At 44.3% G+C, this 25,091-nt stretch overlaps 2 protein-coding genes and 1 long non-coding RNA gene across 8 annotated transcripts; 2 read left to right on the plus strand and 1 right to left on the minus strand.

The window, feature by feature from the left end:
- Nucleotides 1–2,551: 2,551 nt before the first annotated feature.
- ccdc9b (coiled-coil domain containing 9B) lies at nt 2,552–19,063 on the minus strand. Of its 6 annotated transcripts, XM_086126815.1 has the most exons (14): nt 19,007–19,063; nt 17,382–17,515; nt 15,226–15,333; nt 14,970–15,074; nt 14,722–14,886; nt 13,723–13,884; nt 8,222–8,388; nt 7,265–7,314; nt 7,142–7,192; nt 6,207–6,303; nt 5,554–5,587; nt 4,919–5,477; nt 4,507–4,589; nt 2,553–4,191 (listed from the first exon to the last, which is right to left on the minus strand). In XM_086126815.1, the coding sequence occupies exons 2-14, from the start codon at nt 17,391–17,393 to the stop codon at nt 4,165–4,167; spliced, it is 1,620 nt and encodes a 539-aa protein (XP_085982941.1). In that variant the 5' UTR covers nt 17,394–17,515; nt 19,007–19,063; the 3' UTR covers nt 2,553–4,164. The 6 variants fall into 6 exon arrangements, with proteins under 6 accessions (XP_085982946.1, XP_085982941.1, XP_085982940.1 ...); XM_086126820.1 differs by lacking the exons at nt 17,382–17,515; nt 19,007–19,063 and adding an exon at nt 16,852–16,923 and having other exon boundaries at nt 2,552–4,191; XM_086126814.1 differs by lacking the exon at nt 19,007–19,063 and having other exon boundaries at nt 17,382–17,559.
- LOC147196342 (uncharacterized) lies at nt 8,384–13,163 on the plus strand. The gene is made up of 2 exons (XR_015102639.1): nt 8,384–11,208; nt 11,308–13,163. It is a non-coding gene; the product is annotated as an uncharacterized LOC147196342 (long non-coding RNA).
- LOC147196343 (protein CLN8-like) lies at nt 18,544–24,975 on the plus strand. Its single transcript, XM_086126821.1, has 3 exons — nt 18,544–19,675; nt 20,249–20,854; nt 21,670–24,975. The coding sequence occupies exons 2-3, from the start codon at nt 20,306–20,308 to the stop codon at nt 21,994–21,996; spliced, it is 876 nt and encodes a 291-aa protein (XP_085982947.1). The 5' UTR covers nt 18,544–19,675; nt 20,249–20,305; the 3' UTR covers nt 21,997–24,975.
- Nucleotides 24,976–25,091: the final 116 nt, after the last annotated feature.

Consider the following 25,091-nt stretch of genomic DNA (forward strand, 5'->3'; position numbering starts at 1 on the left):
CCTGGGTCTTCCTCGGGGTCTCCTCCCAGTGGGACATGCCCGGAACACCTCACCAGGGAGGCGTTCAGGAGGCATCCGAATCAGATGCCCAAGCCACCTCATCTGGCTCCTCTCGATGTGGAGGAGAAGCGGCTCGACTCTGAGCCCCTCCCGGATGACCGAGCTTCTCACCTTATCTCTAAGGGAGAGCCCGGACACCCTGCGGAGAAAACTCATTTCGGCCGCTTGTATCCGGGATCTCGTTCTTTCGGTCACGACCCATAGCTCGTGACCATAGATGAGGGTTGGAACGTAGATCGACCGGTAAATTGAGAGCTTCGCCCTTCGGCTCAGCTCCTTCTTCACCACGACAGACCGATACAACGTCCGCATCACAGCAGACGCTGCACCGATCCGCCTGTCGATCTCTCGCTCCCTCCTGCCCTCACTCGTGAACAAGACCCCAAGATACTTAAACTCCTCCACTTGGGGCAAGATCTCTCCCCCGACCCGGAGGGGGCACTCCACCCTTTTCCGACTGAGGACCATGGTTTCAGATTTGGAGGTGCTGATTTTCATCCCAACCGCTTCACACTCGGCTGCGAAACGCTCCAGTGAGAGTTGGAGAGCCCCGTTTGAAGGAGCCAACAGCACCACATCATCTGCAAAAAGCAGGGATGCAATACTGAGGCCACCAAAACGGACGCCCTCAACGCTTCGGCTGCGCCTAGAAATTCTGTCCATAAAGATTATGAACAGAATCGGCGACAAAGGGCAGCCTTGGCGGAGTCCTACCCTCACTGGAAACGATTCCGACTTACTGCCGGCAATGCGAACCAAACTCTGACATCGGTGGTATAGTGACCGAATAGCCCGTATCAGGGGGTTCGGTACCCCATACCCACGAAGCACCCCCCACAGAACTCCCCGAGGGACACGGTCAAACGCCTTCTCCAAGTCCACAAAACACATGTAGACTGGTTGGGCGAATTCCCACATACCCTCGAGGACCCTGCTAAGGGTGTAGAGCTGGTCCACTGTTCCACGGCCGGGACGAAAACCACACTGCTCCTCCTCAATCTGAGGCTCGACTTCCTGACGGACCCTCCTCTCCAGCACCCCTGAATAGACCTTACCAGGGAGGCTGAGGAGTGTGATCCCTCTGTAGTTGGAACACACCCTCCGGTCCCCCTTTTTAAAAAGAGGGACTACCACCCCGGTCTGCCAATCCAGAGGCACTCTCCCCGTTGACCACGCGATGTTGCAGAGGCGTGTCAACCAGGACAGCCCCACAACATCCAGAGCCCTGAGGAACTCCGGGCGGATCTCATCCACCCCTGGGGCCCTGCCACCGAGGAGCTTTTTAACCACATCGGTGACTTCAACCACAGAGATAGGAGAGCCCACCTCAGAGTCCCCAGGCTCTGCTTCCTCCAAGGAAGGCGTGTTGGTGGAGTTGAGGAGGTCTTCGAAGTACTCTGCCCACCGGTTCACAACGTCCCGAGTCGAAGTCAGCAGTGCCCCATCCCCACTGTACACAGTGTTAGTGGTGCACTGCTTCCCCATCCTGAGACGTCGGATGGTGGACCAGAATTTCCTCGAAGCCGTCCGGAAGTCGGCTTCCATGGCCTCACCGAACTCTTCCCACGCTCGGGTTTTTGCCTCGGCGACCACCGAAGCTGCGTTCCGCTTGGCCAGTCGATACCCGTCAGCTGCCTCTGGGGTCCCACAGGCCATAAAGGCTCGATAGGACTCCTTCTTCAGCTTGACGGCATCCCTTACTGCTGGTGTCCACCAGCGAGTACGAGGGTTGCCGCCACGACAGGCACCAACCACTTTACGGCCACAACTCAGATTGGCCGCCTCAACAATAGAGGCACGGAACATGGTCCACTCGGACTCAATGTCCCCCGTCTCCCCCGGAACATGGGAAAAGCTCTGTCGGAGGTGGGAGTTGAAACTCCTTCTGACAGGGGATTCCGCCAGACGCTCCCAACAAACCCTCACAATACGTTTGGGTCTGCCAGGACGGACCGGCATCTTTCCCCACCATCGGAGCCTACTCACCACCAGGTGGTGATCAGTTGACAGCTCCGCCCCTCTCTTCACCCGAGTGTCCAAAACATGCGGCCGCAAATCCGATGATACAACCACAAGGTCGATCATCGAACTACGGCCCAGGGTGTCCTGGTGCCAAGTGCACATATGGACACCCTTATGTTTGAACAAGGTGTTCGTTATGGACAGTCCGTGACGAGCACAGAAGTCCAATAACAAAACACCACTCGAGTTCTGATCGGGGGGGCCGTTCCTCCCAATCACGCCCCTCCAGGTCTCACTGTCATTGCCCACGTGAGCATTGAAGTCCCCCAGCAGAACAAGGGAGTCCCCAGCAGGAGTACTCTCCAGCACACCCTCCAAGGACTCCAAAAAGGGTGGGTATGCTGAGCTGCCGTTTGGTGCATATGCACAAACAACAGTCAGGACCCGTCCCCCCACCCGAAGGCGGAGGGAAGCAACCCTCTCGTCTACCGGTGTGAACCCCAATGTACAGGCACTGAGCCGGGGTGCAATGAGTATGCCCACACCTGCTCTGCGCCTCTCACCATGAGCAACTCCAGAGTGGAAGAGAGTCCAACCCCTCTCGAGAGAACTAGTACCAGAACCCAGGCTGTGTGTGGAGGCAAGTCCGACTATATCCAGTCGGAACTTCTCTACCTCACACACCAGCTCGGGCTCCTTCCCTGCCAGAGAGGTGACATTCCATGTCCCAAGAGCTAGCTTCTGCAGCCGAGGATCGGACCGCCAGGGTCCCCGCCTTTGGCTGCCGCCCAGCTCGCATTGCACCCGACCCCTTTGACCCCTCCCACGGGTGGTGAGACCATGAGAAGGAGGACCCACGTTGCCTCTTCGGGCTGAGCCCGGCCGGGCCCCAACTACAAGATCATATTTGGACAAAAAAAGATAAGGCTACGTAGCGTGATTTCGACTCCGTTGAATGGAAACACATTTTAAAAACGCTTCCGTGAAGAAGCGTGATAGACAAGTGAAAGTGTGCGTTGATGAATACATTGTGTCAATTATAGTTGATGAAGCGAAAATACAAGGCACGACAACATTCTCAGAATGCTTTGTCAATTTTTTCTTCCCCCCCCTCCACAACCGACAAAAGAAAACAGCGTGAAATGGCAGCTGCGGTTGAATCTGTGTTACTGGCAAACGGTCATGGCCGCGCTTGATTTATTTTCAACATCTCAAGTGATTCCCTCCCAGATGCGCCTCGAGGCCTCGGTGGACAAATTACGAGTTGCACAACTGTCTGTCAATTTAAACGGCATAAAAACCAAGTGCAAAAATCTTAGTTTTGAAGGCATGACCAGTAGACTTCATATCCCTGCTGTCAAACCGACAAATGTGCAAAACTTCCATTTCTTCTCCAGTGCATAAAATATTACAGTCATATTTTGACCCCATTATGTTCTTAACTACACATCGGCGCGTATTGCTTCCATTTGAAGCGTAGAAACATGTCAACGTGTCAAGAGGATCTTTCCGTTTTTAAATCAGGCCGGCACAAGTTATGGCGTGCGTATGTGCAAATGGATACGGTATGAGACGACCATGCATCCGAGCGGTCCTTGTAAAATGCTCTCTGTCTCTACTGTTTTTTCAACAGCGTACAGGTTCAATGTCAGTAGTTTAGTTTACAAATCAACTCATTTGCTGAAAAAAAAAAAATCTGTATGTAGTAATGAAAGTGACAGGTGAGTTACAAAAGGCCACCGACTGATGCTGGACGCAGCTGCTAACACAGTAGCTCCTCATACTTTTTTTTTTCATTCCCCCTTATAGTGCAGATGTTTTCCCATTATTGAAACTGGCCCAAGGGCACAATCGGGCACTACACAAATAGACTAAGTCTAATGTCTCTTCTCAAGGCCAACTTCCTGTAATGTTACACGAACGTACCTTCCAGCCCGCATACGACAACACGTAAGCAGTCAGCGGCGTTGCACTCAAATGCACACATAGGAAATGATGTGTCGCCACGTATGCTCGTGTCCTCGGGTGCAGCGATACTCCTTTATGTCGGATCAAAGAGATATGACACACCGCAAGGCCAGGAAGCCACACCTCCATTGAGCATCCGCATTCGAGTCTTTCATTATTTGCATCCCGAACATGTTAAACAATTCTGCCGTGCTCTCTTGCCTGCAAACAGACAGCGGAAACGGTGATTACCTTCCCATTCATCACGTAGGTAATCAATACATCTCACTCTGCACACTTGAAGACGGAGATCTATTCCACTAGGGGCGTGACGCTATTTCTGCTGGACTCTTAACTGGCCCCGGGGGCTGCCTGATATACTTAAACAGAAATTGAATATCACACGGTGGCCGTTCACACACGCGGGTCGTTTTTCTGTCGTCATCCATTTAACATCATCACCTATTTGCACTTTCCATCAGTCAATTTATACACCTATCGATTCCCCTCGGCCCTCTGCTTCTGCCTCGCACTGACCTTGTCGTTGCAGCTAAAGTGTTCCGGGTGTGACGTCCCTGATTCCAGGCTGGAGACGCATACATGCGAGTCAGTAGCTTCTTCTGTGAAATAAAAACAGGGATCAATGTTGAACTGTCGGGTAACTCGGTGGCCACTTCATTCGTTCAACCTGCATAATCCCGTGTAGGGATCCATTTTTTTTCCTTTTTTTTTTTTACTAGCCTGAAATTTTAGGGCCGCGCACTGAAATGCGACTTGTGTAAATGTTCACATTTCCACTCAGACTTACTAGATGACTGATAAATGGGCTGAAGTGTGAAGCAGGAGTTTGACAGCAAAAAAAAAAAAGATACTGTTTGGCAATGTTGCGCAAGCAGGAGAGTGTGCAGGTGTACCAAATGCTGTGACGAGTGCGTGCGGAGTACCCCACCTGTGTTTGCGTTGGACTTGGTGAGCTCCACGGGCTGGACAGAGCTTTCCAGTAGAGAAGCGCAGGCCTTGTCAGCAGGGGGCCAGCAGGGCGCTGTGGGGGCACTGATGTCTTTTTTTGAACATTGACTTTCAGAAGCCTGCTGCTGGCAATGACTCTCTTCATCCATGGCACTTTCCAGATGCTGCTGGGGCACTTTGTGCCAGATTTTTTTCTGCGAGGAAGCTTTTAAAAAGAATGTTGGCCCGGATTCAGAGTTTGAGGAATCCTGAAAGCCTGTGATTTGCTTTGCGTGAGCCCCCTGGATGAGCTCCTGTGAGAATCGCACTTTCTTCTCTGAAGCCCCAGGGGGCGAGGCATCTGCTTTCTCCTGCGTTGAGGTGTCTGCTCTCAAAGTAGCCAAAGAACCTTTGGATCCCCTCACTTCCTCACAGGCGTTTAAAATATCTGGACTCTGCGACGGCTTAGTTTTTGAGTCCTGGTCTCTTTGCTCTTGTGCCTCAGCGTCTGTCAGCGCATTAAGCTCCTCCAGCAATTCCTCCAATGGTGTATCAGAAGTCTACATGAACGAGACATACAGTCAGATGTGTTCAGCTTCTTTAGGGGAATTTCCCTATCAAAATGGTTGACCTCACCTGTAGGTTATATTCTTCTTCTTGGTCTTGCCATCTAAAAAGAAGGCCCACCATTTAGTCGTATTCATGAGAAGCATTGATGTTTTTATTGCGGGATGCATTTGATAGTTCCACTGGCAGCTGGCAGCAGTGCAGCCATATGTCAGAAGCCCCTTTAGGTATCACCTGAGTGATGTGTTGGACTGTCACTTGTTTCTTTGGCTTCCTAAATGGATTCTCTCCTCAAAATAACTCAGCCGTGAATTACTACATTTTCAAATTGGACCTCAACAGATGATGGATAAGGAGTTTTAAAATCAGAAGTCAAATATAACTACCCGGTATTGTGAATTACATATGACAATTTGAAAATTTGGTTCAGAGTGTTGCCAACATTGCTGCGTTGGGCACAAACAATTTGGAAATTTTCACCGACAGGCAGATTCACTTTTGTGAATGGAACCTTCTGGGATATTTAATCAGCTGCCACAACTTCCAGTTCATCTATCATGACATCCTTGGGAATTTATATTTTAGCGCACAGTGCGGAAAATCGGGTCTTCCCATGCGGTGTGAGACATTCCATATCCCAATGGTTGAATTAACTTGTTCATCCGAGTGCTGTTTGCGTGCAAGCGGGCTCTAAAAGAAGATGTCAGAGCTGTTGTACTGACCTTCTGGCCCTCCCGGTCAGACGATCTTTGCCTTTTGCGTTGCTGCTCATTACTTGTACGTTTTTAGTTGACTTGTCTTTGCCTCGCTTCTCATGACCTAAGACAAATGAAAGGTCACGGTCAGCGCGAGCCAATTTCTCTCCTCTGGAGTGAACTTATGTAGCAGTCAATCATGAAGTTCTTACTGAAGTTCTCTGAGTTGGTGACATTGCGCGGTTGGTGGAGTTGAGTGGGTGGGAACCAACCATGAAGTGGGCGGATACTTGACTAAATGAGTTGCGTTTACGCCTTTGATTAAAACCTTTTTTTTCTGGGCTTTTTGGATCGTGGGAGTATCCAAAAACACACACACAAGCACAGGGGAGAACGTGCAAAGTCCACACAGTAAGGCCGGAGCTGGGATCCGAACCAAAAAACCTCCGAACCATGAGCAAGTGCTAACTTCTCAATGACCACGCTGCCAATGAGTTACCTTTTAAAACTAAAAAGGGGCCGCAGATTTTCCCTCCACACCATCGTATTTAAGTGTTCATTTTTTAGGTAGACATCAAAGCTAAATGGCTGTTCCATCTTGAACAACCCCTTAAGTTGATTTTTTTTTTTTTAACAGGTTGTTCAAGACCAAGTTGTAATGCATAATTCAATGCTCCCCCTTGCTTAGATTAAATTGATTATTTATTCATAACTGCACCACCTCCTGCCGGATAGTACATTTATAAAATCTCTAGAACCTCCTGAGCCCCACTATTCAATATTTTATGATGCTCATATGAATCAACAGATTTTAAAGCTGGTGCCATATTTCTAGTTTGAGTAGCCAATGAGTCGTTGAATCCAATTTTTCTTTGCCTTTAAACAAGTACTGTGGTATATGTTCATATTTAAAGCAATACTTTGTCAAATATAGGCAAAACCGCTTTACTTTTGACAATCACCTCGTGTGTCAGCACCAGACCTATGCTGTCCTCTTCTGGTGCTTCGCCCTCCTGGAAACAGAAAATATCGGGATGAAAGTAAAACAATTGCATCAGAACATTTTTCGGTGGGGACCATCTCACCTCGATTTGCAGGCACCCAATCTCTGTCCGGCAGGGATTTGTCTAAAAACCTACAGGCAAAAGTTTTCTTTAGTCGATGAGTTTAAAATTGTCAAGAGATTATGCTCAGTAGTCTAAAAATTCTCTTTGTCCATTGACGCCGTTGATCATCATCTATGAGCATTCAAGCCTATTCCAATTAGCAGATCATTGTTGTGTATTTCTTACGCAACAAGAATTTAAATAATGAAAGTGCAGCGTGATGAATTTCTGCTTTGCCAGCTCACGAATACCATCTCAACAATTGGTGAATCAGACGCAAACGTGTTCTATTCTTCCCGGTGGTCCTTGTTTAAGCCTCACCAAATAAGGCAAGGTATTCCATCAGGGGATGAGCCCCGTCTTAAAATAGCCGCTCCTCCCTTGTCTCTTTACGTTTTGATGCTTCCCTAAACAGTACATTCATTCACTCCGCTACGAGTGCCAAGAGTCTTCTTTCAGATTTGTTCTCTTCCACACCTTCTGTAACATGAATAATATACAGCAAGATTGCCTGAGTTTAAAAACATTGGCTGATTTTTAAAATCACAACAACTATCAACTAAAACACATTTCTGTAGCAAACACAGTGCGTAACAAATTTCCCAGCCCGTCTGCCATAAATGATCAACATCATAAAAGCGTTTTTGGACTCTTGGTTTCAGTGAGCTTTTTGGAATTTTAAACAAAATTCACCTTTTCACGGCAGAAGTCAAATTATTCAAGCATAGCATTGAAACACGTGTGGGACACCGAAACGTACATCACACGGGAGAGGAATACACAATAACATATATTTTACTGCTGAAAAAAGAAGAAACATAACTGACTGAAAATACTGACGCTGAGGCAAAATTCTTTGGGACCCCAAACCACTGTCACGTACAACAACAGCAATAAGCATTCAATGACGTGCGCGGCAGAGGTAAGAAGTCTTACATGTTCTCTGATTTGTCTATGTCCCACGCCCGCCTCCACTGTCCCTTGGCGTTCTTGTGACGCGCCACTCTCTCCTTGTCAATCTTCTCACGCTTCTTTTTCCACTGCAGGTACTCCTCTTGCTCCTCCTTCGATGTGGGGACGTTGAGATCTGTGATTTCCAGCTCCTTGACACAGAAAAAAAAACAGCCCAGTGCATTTGTGAGACTTAAAAAAAAATTCCCTGGTGGTTATGATTGCAATATTGTGGGAACATTTGCCTCTCAAGTCGCGCCCGGTGTTGGATCTGCCATCATCCATGACATCATTCAATATCCTCACATTTTGAATCTAATGCCTGCAACACATTTCAAAAGAGCTGGGACAGGGGAAACAATCCTCAAAAAACACCAGTTTGGAACATTCCCCAAGTGAAAAGGTAAATTGGAAACGGGATGAATTGTTATGTTTGGCTATAAAAATAGCATCCCCGAAAGGCTCAGTTGTTCACAATCAAGGATGGGGTCAAGTTCACCACTTTGTCAAAAACTGTGTGGGTCAAATTGTCCAACAGTTTAAGAACAACACTTCTCAAAGTTGCAAGGAATTTCATTTCATCGTCACTGGTACATTTCAGCAAAAGATTCTGAGAAAGTGGAGATTTTTTTTGTTCTTTCTAGTTTTCGGCAACGTCCCTGTTTAGTTCAGGAAGACAACTCCAAGCCATTTTCTGCATGTGTTTCTATAGCGTGAATTCACAGTAAAATAATATGAGCACTGAACTGGTCTGCCATCAGTCCAGACCTGTCTCCCTTTGAAAATGAGTGCCGCATTAATGCACTCCAAGAACGACTACGGAAACTATTAGGATAAGTGGGGTTCAATGCCCTGCCTGCTCACTTTACTATTAGTAGACTAAATACAGTAGAATGGAAAGTTAACTCACTCTAATATATCAAAGAACACATTTCCATTTGCGTATTTGTCACCAACACATTGAATATACAGTATATTATATATTGCCTGACCAGTACCGGTAATTAAATGTTTATGGTGGTGACTCTTTCTCAATTTTCTATGGCAGAAGAGATTTTAAATGTGAACACATTTGAAAGAAAGTATATTGTGTTTGACCTAGAGGGTTCAGTTGTACATGAATGTAGATTAAAATCACGGCATTGCCGCCTTGCAATAGACTAGAGCAGGGGTGCCCATTACGTCGATCCTTATCTACCGGTAGATCTGAGATAGGTCCCAAGTAGATCCGAAGAGTGTCGAGGAGAAAAAAAACAAAACCATTTGTGTGTCTTTGTACATGTTAGTAATATATTCTTAGTGTTAATGTACGCTGCACCATAATCATCCTATCAGTCTCCTTTTCACAAAATATTTTTTAAAAAAAGTGGCGCGTGATGACGTCACCGGAAGTTGTTAGCGCTCAGCAGTCTGCAATTGCAGCTTGTGATCAGAGCTGTTGCGCTTTTATCGACATTATTCTCATTCAGAGTTTGCTTCGTGTACAATTCACTGAGGGCACGGGCAAAGAATAGGAACCTAGGAGGGCCCAGGGAAGCACTTTAAAACGGTACGTGTGAGCTACAATGGTTAACAGACTGCAAAAGTGGATCGCATGCCTCAGTTTCAGGCTGTTTCTCATCATGGCGTGTGTGTGTGCGTGTACGGGTACGTGTGCGTACGCGTGCGTGTGCGTTTGTGTGTACGTGTGCGTGTTGCGTGTGCGTGTGTGTGTGTCGGTAAGGGTAGATCCCGTGAGGTTAGTTGATCGAAAAGTAGATCTTCGGTCCAAAACGTTTGGGCACCCCTGGACTAGAGCATCAGCTAAAGAGCAGCATAAGCACGGATGCCATTTAGTTTTTATTAGAATACATTTGAAGCATTACTCACGCTAATACGCACTAAACAGTGCAGTGGAGTGGAAGAAATTAATCTCATTAAAGATAGGCCGCCAAAAACAAGAAGTGCATCTCGTCTCCAATTCGCTCGTTAATCGCCAACATGACAGCAACGATGATGTATGATGATATTCAAAAAGAAGTAACAATGAGATTTTATTATTATGATGAAGTGGATCTAAACATCAGTGCTGCCTCAATGCAAGATTGGTTGCCAACGTCGTCCCTTTCGGGTTGCACGGATTACAATAAAGCTGTGTGTTTGTCTGTCATGATTACCGTGAATCCACACAATGGGATACACTGCGATAATAGACCAGGAAAAGCAGAGTGTACAGTAAATGCAATTATGTCCCCTCCCTTCATTCTGCTCTTAACCTGTTTATTGATTACAGTGATGGGAGCAGAAAGGATTGCGTGCGATACTAAAAGGAGATGTGACGGATGCTTTTTAACACATCAAAGAGGACTGAGGCTGTGTGCGCTTGTTACAAAAACCCTGGAGTGAACCGGGACTAATGTGGGAAATCACGTAAAAGCTATCTCCGAGAAAAAAAAAGCGCTTTTTTATTTTCATAAAGTAGGCAGAGAAAAGACTACTGCTGTCGCGTAAAGAACTTTAAAATGCCGTAATGCCGGGGGAAGGAGGAAACTCAACGTGCCTCTGAGTGCATTCATTCTTACGGAAACAATGAAAAGAATATGAAAGGGAGAAAAAGAGCTGAGTGAGGGTGATGTTGTCCACACTCATGTTTGTACCAATCACAGCCGTGTAAACATGTTGCCTTCCTGGAACATCAAAATGGCATGTACTCATCTCACTGTTTTTCCATTCTCCTCTCCTCCTCCTTCTCCTCCTCTGGACCCCAAAGGAGACTGGGCACCACTAGGGAAGTTACTCCATGCATGTTCCAACAGGCCTGCTTGCTGCTAAACAACCCAGGCCACCCTGCTAAATATTACTCGTCAAAGGACTGCCTTCATGAAGAGCAATGTGAGAGGCCAGTTTCTGCGGTGACAAGTCGTGAGACCTCCAATCGGACACTGCAGCCAGTCATCCTACGCAACGAGCTGAGATATGACATCCATATATATGTATGTAGTGACATGTTTTAAGATTCATTTGTTAGAACATAACTTCACCTCATGATGTTTACGGTTCTAACAACCTATTCTCGTTCCGTTTTCCCCCAGATATACCCTTTTGCTCGTCCGTGTGACCTGAATGCATAGTAATTTGAGAATCGAGACACATCAAAATAATTCATTCATCCATTATCTGAAACGCTTTATCCTCACGAGAGCCGCAGGTGTGCCGGAGCCTATGGCAAGCCATTTGAGCATTTATTCCAAATCCCTGATATATATGTCTGATATCAGGGAATTGGAATAAATGCTCAAATGGCTTGCCATACTCATCAATGCAGCCATCGACTGCAATCAAATCGAGGAGGGTCACGGTGGGAATGAAGAGCCAACACCGCACCCAAGTGGATCAAGAGCGCCAACGCAGGGAAGACCTGATTGCAAATTCCCACTGCAATATGTCATCAGAACAGTTTGGGGGACAAGTCAATTCACGAAAAGAGGAGGGAAATTGTGTACGCATTTCTGAAAGCAGACCGCTCTGGTGCAAATATAACAGGTGCTCTAATGAACTCTGAGCGGTGCTCTCATGTGCCCGAGCAGATTTTTCACTTTGCTCTCATCATAAATCCACTGACAGCAACACAAAAACACCCTTCCACCTTTTCTTTCTTCTTTGTTATCTGGCCTGTCTCACACTCCTTCTTCCTCTCTGACCCTTTGCTGGCACTTTCCAGACCTCTCATTTTGTTTGCATAATGAGCCTTTTCATGGCGAGAAAGCAGTTGAATGTTAATTAGATGAAATCGGCCTTTTCAGCGGGCGATGAAAAATGCAACACAATCGTGCTGGAGGAGAGCAGACCACTTAGGAATAGAGAAATACGAGGCTGGGAGCAGACATACTTTCTCCCCTCGCACCTCTCCATTGTCACTCTCAGTGTGTGTGAACAGATAGCAGTTGCCCGCTTCAAGCCATTACAAAGTGCCAGATAGCCACACCCCTTTCTCAGTCCCACTTCATTTCCAAGCACGAACAACTCGAAAAAATGTGCCATTAATCTTCATGCAGTCTATTCACACAAGAAAGAGGAGTCCTATTATTCCCCATGTATAAGAGCAGCATTTTTCTTTGTGCAGAAAGTACAGTGCATTACTGTTTATGGCACTGGTTAAGAAACAGGAGACTTGGGAGTCACAGATGACTGGTGCGCTGGAGCGCAGGCTATTATTCAAGTGCAGATTCAGTGCAGGAGATGTATAACGGGACAGAAAAGAGAACAGCATGTTCCGCACACCGGTTTAGTGAGCATAACGTCAACTTGCTCTACCCCTATTTTAGTGCCGCCTCCCGAGACGTCGCTTGCGGCAACGAGGATCAGCTGTCTGTGTGTCATCTTATTGACGATCCGCCGTCTGCGGGCGCACGTGAAACGGAACAGCTGTCTGAATGTTTTTTTTTTCACATTCGGGTGGCATAAGGTCATTGATAGTGTGGCATTTCACACCCCAGCTGAAGGGGGCTACTTCATGCGCATGTGTGTCTCAGCCCATTAATGTTAAACATGTGCTGGAGAGTAAAACAAATTGTATCTGATGTGACATGTCAACATGTCAACTCATCAATAACAAGGCCTTCCTTGCATGAGATAGATCTCGAGGCCTTGGGTTAATATCATAACCTGTTCCAGATTGAGTGTCACTGAAGTTTCATTTTGAGTATAAAACAGAAGTGCAAAGCAGCTCATGATGAGCGTTCCTTTGTCTAACTGTATGCTATCAGGCTACACTTCCCTACTTCATGGAAGACGAGGTTAGGGGAAGTCCCGGGGAAGTCCCAAATGATTGCGTTCATTACATTTTCTTGAAATTTCATTTTGGTGGCGGAGGAATACTTTCATTGAGTCAAATGAGAGAAAATAATTTTGTCTTAACTTTGTCTTCATCATTAAACTTTTTATTTTATTTATTTATTTTTTACAACGAGGTTAACCAACATCCCTGAACAGGTTGTGTTTTACCTTAGAAACTCTAATAAATTAATTTGTCTGCCCCTTTTCTAGCTCGTTTATGAACATGTACAAAGTAAGATGATGGGAACTGACAGATGACACTAGGTTATTTGTATTCTAAACTCCGGAGTTCGATCATGACTCAAACAGCAATCTTAAAGCGAATTTTCCAATTTAATGTGTTCTCCATATGCGCTGCCCTACAAAGTTTCATGGAAATGTATTATGTAATTTTTTTTTTGCATTTGTAATTCATGTAGACCACATAGATCAGCATTTCAGAGGGCAGCAGCTGTATTAATAGCCTCCCTATCCTGATCCCATGCCAGCAACAGCCTTGATAAACCGCCTGTCAGCCAGCCTTTGTGCGCCATTGCTGCAGGGGTGTGGCCGGTCTGGCATCTATGTAAAACAGCTCTGTGATGCATGAGAGGGGAAACACAGACAGGGCATGAGAGTCGGAGCTGCCTTTTAAATGGCTCATCGGGAAAGAGTTCAAGTCTGCAACACACCTGTGCTGCTGTAATGTCCATCTTGGTCATGTGACATGGTTGTTTTCCGATCCCTGCCACCTCCACACTGCCAGCTTGGAGCTCATCAGCTGGGTTCTTGACATCTGACGGACATGGGGGGTCTGGCCTCTTTTCAGGCTTCTCACACACCACTCTCTTACCCTAGAAAGGGTTTGTTAATGTTGGCGTAAGTGTGGCAAGGTCTACTGTCATGACACTTTATTAGGTACACCTGCAATGAGATCCCAATGCTGCAGCTGTAGCAACATTTCTACCTTCATAAATATTAATAAGGATCCTGGTCATGTTTGACTGACTTTGCCATAAAATTAACGTGCATGTTGAAGAAATGTGAATCACAAACATGAGATCTGAACAACAGAGTGAAACACAATATTTGAGTCACTCACACTGCATTATACTGAGACGTGTTTCCAATATTATATTTTGTAACATGAGAGGATCAAAATATTTGACTTTATGATGGCTGCAGTTTTACACGATCAGAATGTACTGCAATAGAAAAGAACAATGGTTAGCCAATGCCAAAAATCTGATCTTGCATCAACCGTAAAGAATAACCATGTTTATTTTTGCTGTTGTATTTTCCAGTTATGTAGAACTGCTAGCATCATACTGAGAGCTGTGTCAAACTTTGACGCATGTAGCTTAATTAATATTAGAAACACTTCTCAGTATGATGCAATAAGTTCTATTCAATTGAAAGTACAGAATTTTTAATCAGATTCTGCAGGTGTATTTAACTCACTCGTATTTCACTCCCAAAGACGTTTTTAAACGTCTTTTCGGACTTGGTCTAGAATTGGCTGGTACTGGATGAAGTGCAAAAAAAAATGCAATTGATTTATTATTTATCTGATCATCGGCGTGTTGTTCAAAACATGCTTGTGAGACATGCATTGACTGTATTTTCCAGAATGTAAGACACTCACTCTGCGACTCTACTCTCGACTCACTCCAAAATAATGCAGAACTCACCTTTTTACCAGCCATGGTGACAATGAGCTGCTTCTTGTGCCCTCTGCCGACACTGCCGGCAGGCTGCACAGTAATTTCCTCCCATCGGCCTGCTCCTGCTTCCTCTTGTCCTTTCCCAGCAGGTGAGCCGCTGTTAAAGGACTTGGTGACCACCACACGGCTGACCTGTTTCACGCCATGGACAACAAGCCCATAAAATAATTTTAAAGCTTCAAAATGGTAATGCTTGAAATAATGTCAGAACTCACACAAGTGGACTTGTTTACTGTGATCGTTAGATCATCAGCTTTGCCCTTACGGCTCTGCAGCGCCATTCCTTCTTCTTCCGCTTTTTTCTTGTCCTCTTCCACCTCCTAAAGGCAACTCGACCAAATAGATAACTAATCAGGAAGCATATAAGAGAACAAACACTTTCAACAGATTTCACAGTGTAAGGCCTCATTACGACAAGTGCAAATATTCAACGACACACAGTTTTCTACGCCTGCAAGCACTTGTCCTCACCTTGTATCTCTTTATGAGCGCCTCATTCTTTCTTCTGAGAGCCTCAATCTTTTTGTCCAGCTCCAAGTCTCTCTCATGGTCCCTTCTGAGCGCCGGGTCACAGCGTGTCTGGACAGGCACACATTTTTCAGCAGCAATAATAATGAAATGTAAATCAGTATAACCATATCCATCACTCCATCCATTATCCGAGCCGCTTATGGCTGAAAAAAGGCAAAGACAGCACAGAGGCGCTAATTGGCAGCACAAGAACAGTCCCTAAATATCAGATCAATAGAGGCTGGCGTCGACCACATCAGACGGGACCCCAGTGTGGGCTGTTCAAAAAAGCCCCGGAGACGGCAAGGTATAAGATGCTGGCAGACATGAAGCGGCATAACCAGGGAGCAGGAATAAAGTACCCGGACATCTATACCAAATATGGACTAGAGGCCTCAGTATCGAAATGGCAGATCCCTCAAAAGGTGTTTGAGAACAACCAGGGCATGATCCTGCGGGACTTGCATATCCAGACTGACATACTGGTGATAGGCAACCATCCTGACATAGTGGTGGTGGATAAACATTAGAAGACTGCAGTCATGATAGATGTCACGATCCCCAATGGTAGCAACATCCGTAAAACAAAACAAAACATGAAAAGCCTGAGAAATACCAAAGTCCGAAGGAAGAATGAGAAAAAACGTGGAGAGTGAAGGGCTGTTCCCACAGGTGATCGTGTAAGTCTCCCTCCAAGTTAGACTTACTCGAATATATATACCGGTATACACGATTCAGTCTTACAGCTACACAGCTTGCCCATGTGCATTGCTACGCCTGCTGCGTTTGCACACAGTCACATGCCCATTAAGCCACAGACGGAGCGTTCAAGATGCAGCTCCGTTACAGAGCGGGGAACGCATATGCAGGACATCCCAAACATCTCAATGTGGCAAGCACGGTATGCATCTTTGCTCCTTAGCCAAAGATTCCATGAGCGATTACAGAACAGCAACTCCAGCTGATGTTGAGTTTGGCCCAGAAATATTGGGTCAATGAAAGACTAAAATTTGGACAAATTAATACAACCGAATATAACGCTGTTGGATAACTTCATGCAATTTGGCAATTGTTTCAAACGGTCTTTGATCAATCAATTAATTAACCAATCTCCTGCTTGTAATACGTGTCTTGATGGTAATTGCTGAAAGTGTGAGGAGAGTAGGACTACTACTACACAGTGACAATTAATTTAATAGTCGACGTCATTGTTTATTTATTTTTTGGACACTTTCTCTTGGAATGGCTTTATCTCCTTCTGCTCCTGCATGAGTCACTCCTTCCCCACTATAAAATAAGTTGAGAACTTGAGTAACTAGTATTGGGATATATTTTTCAAGTAACCTTCCCAAACCTGATTATAAGGTAGTCCACCAGTAGTGGAGCAGCGATGACAGTATTGAGGTAGCTCCATCTGGGTAATGTTACACATAAGCGCACACACCACACCATCACATTGCAAAGATTCAGAATGGTTTTCCCTTGCAGCCTCTATTCTGAGTAATCGAAAAGACTGGCTGAGACCTGACTCTTCTAGCTACCAAACTCTCTCAAGTCCTGTAAAACATGAGAGAAGTTAGGACTCACTTTGAGAGGCAGCGTGCCGCAGAGCCATTTTAGCGCACCGCTTTGAGTTGTCAGGGAATCCAAACACAACATATCATGAGGACATACCACCGAGAATAGTCGCAGCCGAGTCTGAATCTCACAAAGTCAGAGTTAAGCGGTTGTTGCTGACACCAGCCGCACGCTCTCAGCTGCTCCTCTCTGGGGGGGATGCTACCTTTCTGGGTTTATTCGGCTCCTTCTTTGAAAGGGTGACGTAAATGTGTAAAAAACAATACCAAACCCAGACAAAGGCATGGTGGGGACACGGGTGGACGGCATCTGTGCCCGGAAAGGCAGGCCAAGGGACAAGGGTGAGCGTGCAAAGAGAAAGCTGCCAAGGTGGTCCCCATAACCAGCCGTCCTCCCACCTATAGGAGCTCCATGAAGACAGAGGTAGCCAAACACGAGTGAAACGCTTACATGCGAATGCAGCTGAATCTGCGACAGAGCATACGGCAACACCAGGCAGAGGCAGAGGAAGACAGCGGGCAGGGAGAGAAGGCACTCACAGGTCTTTCCATGTCAGCGCTGATAGCGAGGCCGGGTCCAGACGCACGGCAGCCAAGGCGGCGGCGAGGGCTGCCTGGAGTCCACGATCATGCCTTGATCACAATGAGCCAAGTTGGGCAAGCAGCCAAGGCAGCTAGCAAACACACAGAGCTCCCCTGTTAACAGATTTCACAGCACCCACCCGCTTGTCCTCCCTCTCCCCCCTTCCCTTTCTCCAACCCTCCCACCCTCCATTACATATGCTCTCAGCCTCTTTAAATCACTTGTTCTTTCCCCTCTTCAGCTACTGTATAATATATTCAATGCTGGATGCAAGCACTTTCTTCACTGGGTTAAAAACAATCATAGTTAAATAAAATACAGTATAATCAAATATTACTTGTGTGCACTTCGACATTCAATACTATATTTCAAGTCCCTGTAAAGTGAATTCGGAGATTTGTTTCTGAAGACCTTGTTTGTTAATAATAATCTTGGGTGTCAATCTGGGGTGACATGTGAAGAGGGCCCACAAACTGTTGTGAAGCCCTACCCCCATTCGACACGTTTGTTATTCATAATGGGGGCCCAGATTTTGCTGCTGCTGCCTGTCATGTAGGCTTGAAGGTAGTTGCTGAAAAAGAGAAACTATTGACTAAATCTATTGAATTACAGAGATGTAACGCGAAACAGTGTTTCACTATTTCGGTTTATTTATTTATTTTTTAGCTGTTGCTAAATGTGACCCAGGCACATATACTGTATAGGTATCTGGCATGAGTCACCCCTGCCCCACTATATAAGAACCTCAAAGCTTGCTTCCTTTTGTTATTATTACAATGCCCATTTTTGCCACTACAGCCTGCAGCTGGCTAGCTATCTATGCCTACTACCAGAAAGTGCATCTTCCCCAGATGGCACGATTTACAGAGCAACTTGGTGTTGTTATTTAAATTCCCATGCGAGGAGCTTACGCCATAGACGAGCCCGCCCCATCTGCCGGCTTGAGGACCACCAGAATCCAGTTAGCTCGCGAGCTAGCTGGTAGCTAGTACCGCTCTTTGTGTTGTGGAAAGCCTGTGTTAACCTAGTGAGGTATATTCCAGCCACCAGAGACTTTAAGCAGATTTTTTTTCACGGCTCAGACATGTAGGTATCTGTCGGCATAAGAAAGATGCTAGATGAAGAAGTATCAATTCATCAGTGGGGTGCGGTTTCACACATTCAGTGGACAGGCCCCCAGCATTTGAGAGCTGAGTTAAAGGCTTGATGAACGGCTCGATTTTTCACGATTTTGAAGCCTCATTTTATATACTTGCCAGGGAAAATGCGTTTGCAGAGAGCTTTTACAATCATGTTAAACATACCATTGAAGTGACAAAAATGAAAGCAGAGTGGTTTGTTCTGCTACTTAATAGTCCATTTAATTGAGAATCATTTCTAGTGATCTTGCACGTCTAGAACGAAAAAAACACGTGGATAAAGAACGTGCCAACAGGAGACAACAACAAAGGTATTTGTGGACAATACAGCATTTTGATGAGGAATGAAAACAATCATGATGGATGAGGCAATCGACGTTCTAATAATCTACCAAATTAAATTCAGTTTACAGAAATAAATCAAATTTAGTCGGTCTACTCACCAGCATTATGGGTGACAATTGGTCACATTTTGTTCAGTTAGAGTAGCCCGAGACGAGGTAAGACACTGCAGTGACAAAACCATACCACCAGATGGGAATACTTCACAAGATTTGGTTGACTCTGCAGCGGTTTGAAAATTGTCAATTGTATTTCTGTCGAAGAAATTGGATTTAAAAAAACATTTTATTTCATTTGATTCTCTTTTGCCACCTACAACATGGATTGGGGGCACTACAATGCCTTGATGCAGAAAAAAAGAACTATTTTTCCAAATATTTTAAAATATATGGGTTCAACGTGAAATAAACTCGTTATTTAGACTTTGGTATGAATTTTAAACACGGATGCATACATTCATATTCATATACGTCAAATATCAACTTGGAGACAGGAAACAAATGGATAGGGCGTCCCGAAATTGTGTCCAGAATCAGATTAATTAATATACAGTATTATTGTTATTGATGTTGTTGTTGCCTTTTCGACCTCCAACATTCCAGTCCGCTAGATGGGGGTAATGCATCGAAAGTTCATTTGCCAACCGCCAAGTAAAATGCACAAAAAGATTTTGTCCAATTGGTGTGTCCGAAAATTCCAAGTAGGCGTGACTTCCGGGGTGTTGGTCATATGACCAAATTGAAGTCGTGTGACCATATGCAAACACCGATGTGAGTACAGTACTGTATCTCAATTTATGTAAATTGCCGAATATTCTAATTTCAATCTTGAGTTTCATTCGGTGCCGCGTGTTATATAACGAGTTTGTAAAGATGTTTTTTCTTGCATACATGTTTTGAACGCGACTGGCTTGATGCTTCATTTTGACTGCCTCGGAGTTTTTGACGGACTAGTTTATTTTCTCGTTGACTCTTCATTTCAATTATCGTAATTTGTAGCTACAAATAATTTAGGCAAGGTACGAACAGAAACAGGGAGCATTATGCAAACGTCTCTTCGCTGCTAAGACGTTTCTAAATGGGGTTGAACATCACATGAAGACGTTTGATTCTCTCTCAGATACTGTGAATAAATAGATTACTACTAATACATTTACTAATCCCAGGTGGACAATTACATGAACACTACAAGGTCGTGTTTTGTATACCTAATCTACTCATAGTGCTGTACAATCCATTGCAAACACATTAAATAAAACAGTGTTACCTTACTCAAGATAAATACAATACAATTAAAACCCATTGTAGAAAATAAAATACATTATGCTTTCTCTTACCTTACAGGTGTCTGGCACAGCGTGTCTCTTTGAAACTGCTGAGCTAATAGTTTTTCTCCCAACTATGGATGTTGGACAGCAGCTACCTCCATCTGATGCAACCTACCAGTCCATTGCAGAACACTTTCCATGGGATCTTCGATTCCAACTTATTGGCCTGGGTTTTGCCTTCTATGCATTAGTCTTCCTCCTCGCTCACCTCCTATCTTCATCACGATGCCACACGTACAACTGCCTGCAAGCCAAAGAGAAGGTTTTCTGGAACCTTGCAGCAACTCGCGCAGTGTTTGGCATCCAGAGTTCAGTAGCTGGTCTCCGAGCACTTACTCAGGACTCAAGGTTGAGCAGAGACATTGTGAGCGGGCAGGAAGATTGGTCATGGTTTACTATACTCACAGCCACAGGGTTCTTTATCTTTGAGAATGCAGCATTTCATGTCTACAGTTTGGTGTTTCGGTCACTTGACCTCGGCCTGGCAGTGCACCATTTCTTCGCTCTGGCAGGATACGGAGGCGGGGTGATGTCAGATTCCATGGGCCACTTTGTGCCAATGGTGGTGCTACTGCTGGAAATGAGCACACCTTTCACCTGCGTATCCTGGATGCTTCTAAAGGTGAAACAATATTGCATTGCTTGTATTTTTTTTATAGATGCTCTTTTTGGGACACATTTAGAGATGAAACTCCTTTCAAATGTCACAATTACAATGACAAAAATGATCAACATTATTATTTCCACAATTTTGCTCAAGGTAATGCGAGCGCACTACATGTGCAGGTCAATAAAATCAGAAACTCAAAGTCATCTTGCACATTGGAAACAAATTACAGCAACTAAATGGCATTTTCATTTAAAACAATGGCTTTGAAATAGTAATACAGTACTTTTTTTTGTACTCTATATGGTATCGGTCAAATGTTGAGGTTTCATTTCTTTAAAACACACTTGTAAAAGCATGTTTTATAGCCTTTAAACACGGAAGTTATAGTACCTTTTCTGAGCTAGACTTTCTCTGTTCCGTCTTTCAAACTACATTCAGTTCATTACAGCACATTAGTCATTCTCAACTCTACTTTCTGTAACATGAAAAAGCCATTCTTAACACCGATTTCCAGGAGGTTTTTGAAATAGGCATTTTCAAATCATATTACTGTGCACTTCTATCCCCATCCATCTGATGTTTACATTGATATAACCCCAAAACGCGATTATTGCTGGAGCAGAGCACTGTTGCTGCCATATTCAGCGCAAGCCTACGTACAGCCAACCCAAAAACGGAATTTTAAGCAATAACGGCTCATTATTTTATGCTGTGATAACACCACGTTGATATTGAAGCACTTTTAATATCACAGTATTGTGGCGATTGTGACATCCCTAGGACATACTGTAAAGTTTTTAAAACTGCTCTTTCTCTTTTCATGCTAGGCCGGATGGGCCAGAAGTCTGTTTTGGAAAGCCAACCAATGGGTGATGATCCACATGTTCCATTGTCGCATTGTCCTCACCTACTACCTTTGGTGGGTAAGCTTTAACCACTGGGGAGCGATCAACAACCACTTCCCGCTGGCCTTACGCCTCATCTTCTATATCGGCCTGATTCTGCTCACCGTTATCATGAATCCATTTTGGACCTACAAGAAGACCATGCAACTGTTCAACCCTGTCGACTGGAACTTTGGCAATAAGCCAGCACCCGGAAACAACCCCACAGAGAATTCAGCTGATTCTCCTGTCAAGCCACATGCAAGCTGAGAAGTGACAGGGAAGTTGAGTACTTGGCCGCTTTGTATTTTAAACTGACTGACTGACTGACTGTTTTTTTTTTTTTAATCCATTTGAGGCTACCTACATTAGTCAGACTTTTCGCTTGAATTTTTTTTTTTCGAAGTAGTTCTCATTAACTTGTTCTACACATTTGTATTTTGTAAATGAACACAAATGGGCTCGATGTTCTTTGACAGCAGGGCACAAATGCCTCGGGTCCTGATTTTCGTACAAGCACAAGTCTGGAGATGCGCCTGGCGGAGTGACAATTTGGTGCCAGAAAGTCGACCTAAAGTTACCCCTGCTCTGACCACATCTAAATATTAACGCAGTTGGCCTAACAAGAGTTTGGAGAATTTGATTGGGGCGCCGGCTGGCAGGCAGCCAGACCGGTTCAAATTATTCAAGAAGATTCTCGTGTTTTGAGAACATACCTTGCATAATGGCTTCTCTTACCCCATGAAGCTTTGAAGATACCGCCCTCTTCTTTGGATAACGATGCCAAGTCATGGCTGCCCATCAGCGATGTGTTAAACTGCACGTTCGGTCATTCCTCACTTTGTACTATTACTTTCCGTTTACTTCAACTTTTAAACCAAAGTAGAAAAGAAACGTCTGGATTCTGACTGGCTGCTGTCGCTTACATTTCCATATCTGATTGAGTAAATAGCTCACAGCTCATGTCTGCTCGCCAGAAAATAAATACTAAATGGCACCAGCCGTAGACCGATGGTTGGGGACCACTGAGCCAAACCTCAGTTGTTAGGAACCGGTTGATAAGAAAATACTGGATGACAGAGTGACTGTTTCTTTTTTTTTTTGTATGTGCAGAGAAGCTCTTCACTGGAAAGACTGCTTTGAATTGACAAAGTATAACCTGAATTATCTTTTAAAAATAACAGGTTAGATTTACTCTTATAAAACGCACTTATTGAATGGGTAACGTACCAAAAAAGATTTTTACCAAATGGGCGGGTGTTATGAGGCCTCCATACAAAAAAACAAAACAACAATAGTATTTTCACAGTATTAATGTCAAATATATAACTAGTACTGTATATGTTTATGACTTGAGTCACATTCACACTGAGGCGCTACTCGACTGACGCTTTTTATTATCGACTTTAGTTGTTAAAAAAGGATTGCCACTGGTTACTTTGGTTATGTTTGACAGTATGATTGAGTGTAGCGTGGAATGTTCATAATTGCGTGAAATTATTGGATGGGTGGAAGACTTTTTTTTTTATGTGCTCATTGTCAAGCTATGTAATGCGACAAGGCTGCACCGAACTTAATTCAAAATTACCTCAAAAGTTTTTTGTAGTTGTTTTTTTTTTTTTTTTTTTTTTTTTTTTTTTGGTGCAAGCCAGGTCAGTTCAAGGTCAATGCCCATCTCTATCCTAATGGATTTCTTCTTTTGGGTTGTTGTCCAAGCTTCAGTACAGTACATGGAAGAAAACCAGACACTGTTGATGACTTGTAAATTCACGAGAAGTCTGCCAAGGAGTTGATAAAAAAGACCCTTCTATCAAAGTATGCCTGACTATACAAACTAGACTTACGGGAATGTGTTACTGAACCCCCCCCCCCCCCCCAATGATAATACCTACTTTTGTATAATGTATGTATTTTTAATGTTTCAGATAGCACAGGTTTCGTAAGTATCTTAGATACACAAACCCAATGTATGGAAATTTATGGCCTACCATGTGTATTATTTATACCACTGTATTATCATGACTGATCTTTGGAGCGTTGCATACACCATAAAAGCATCATGTCCACTTTGATTTTCTGTAAATGACAGAGTATATAAGTATTGATCCCGCCCCACAAAAAAAAAGTATTTACACCAAATGGTGGAGAACCTCCTATGTTTTTCACATTACAGAAATACAAGTTCTGAAATTGTATTATCGAGTGGGGGAAGGTTTGCCTGTTTCATTTATGTAACGTTGTGAAATGTGCTAATTGGAACGAAAGTTAGCAAATAACGTTTCTGTTGGCAGTAGAGCCCACTCGGGTGTTGTGCTCAAGGTGAGATTCTGCAGTACGTGCCGCCCCTTCCCTTGGCTATTTACATACACTATTCTCTTTATTATAAGATTACATGGCACACAATTTAAAATGTACACCAAATTAATCATCAGTAGCTCAATTATCCAAGCCACTTATCCTCACATGGGTCGCAGGCTTGCTGGAGCCTCTCCCAGGTGTCTTCAAGCATTAGGCGAGGTACACCCTGAACTGGTTGCCAGCCAAACGCAGGGCACACAGACAAACAACCATTCACGCTCACAATCACACCGAGGGACAATTTGGAGTGTTCTATTTACCTGCCATGCATGTTTTTGGAAACCGTGATGACATGCAAGCTCCACAGAGGAAAGCTGAGGCCTGTAATCGAAACCTTGACCTCTGTACCGTGGGGAGGGGGAGAAGTAATAGATAGACAGAAATAATAAAATAGATAGATATAGAATTTTTACATATACAGGTATGATTTTTAAAAAATAGTCTGAAAAGTCTTAACTCGAAGAAACCTGTTGGAACCCTGGTATGTTTGCAGATGTGTGTTTGTGTTCTTGAGGGTAGTGGGGCGGGGTAACATAGCACTTCGGGCTGCGTTTATGCATAAGTGTTCTATTAAAAAAACGGGGTTTTTTTGTTTGCAATGTTTTAATTTGAACTGGAGTGAGAATAAAATTTCTGTTGACAGCAGAACCTGTTTAGAACCACCAAATTTGGAGGCCTTGATGAGATTCTGTGTGCCACTCCTTCCATCAGCTATTTACATCCGCTGACAAAATAAATTGGCTGCCTTTGTTTTTACCAATCTCTTAAATTTCAAAGCTAATGTGACTGTACTTAAAAAAATATCAATATTACAAAATGTAAAATAAGCTGTAATTGCTGTGAATTGGGAATTTCTCCATTGCGAGACTAATAAAGGTTTTCTTGAACAAATTAAGTGTACATATCCAAGTGTAAAACCTAATAGATGCCTTTCTCCTCCCCAATATGAGCACGCCTTGATATGCTTTGCGGAAATGCCCCGCACCCTTTTCTTGATACGCTTGGAT

Source organism: Hippocampus guttulatus, chromosome 13 (assembly GCF_054856545.1).
Source record: "Hippocampus guttulatus isolate MCC_2025c chromosome 13, RoL_Hgut_1.0, whole genome shotgun sequence".
In the NCBI taxonomy this organism is placed as follows: domain Eukaryota; kingdom Metazoa; phylum Chordata; class Actinopteri; order Syngnathiformes; family Syngnathidae; genus Hippocampus; species Hippocampus guttulatus.

What these genes read in the sequence shown, in the direction of transcription:
- ccdc9b (XM_086126820.1), bottom strand. Translation starts at nt 16,923, where the DNA reads ATGTTGTGTTTGGATTCCCTGACAACTCAAAGCGGTGCGCTAAAATGG. An exon ending in GCGGCACGCTGCCTCTCAAA is followed by an intron (nt 15,334 to 16,851) that starts GTGAGTCCTAAC and finishes GTGCCTGTCCAG; the next exon opens with ACACGCTGTGACCCGGCGCT. An exon ending in AAGAAGAATATAACCTACAG is followed by an intron (nt 5,478 to 5,553) that starts GTGAGGTCAACC and finishes TCGTTCATGTAG; the next exon opens with ACTTCTGATACACCATTGGA.
- LOC147196343 (XM_086126821.1), top strand. Translation starts at nt 20,306, where the DNA reads ATGGATGTTGGACAGCAGCTACCTCCATCTGATGCAACCTACCAGTCC. An exon ending in TATCCTGGATGCTTCTAAAG is followed by an intron (nt 20,855 to 21,669) that starts GTGAAACAATAT and finishes TTTTCATGCTAG; the next exon opens with GCCGGATGGGCCAGAAGTCT.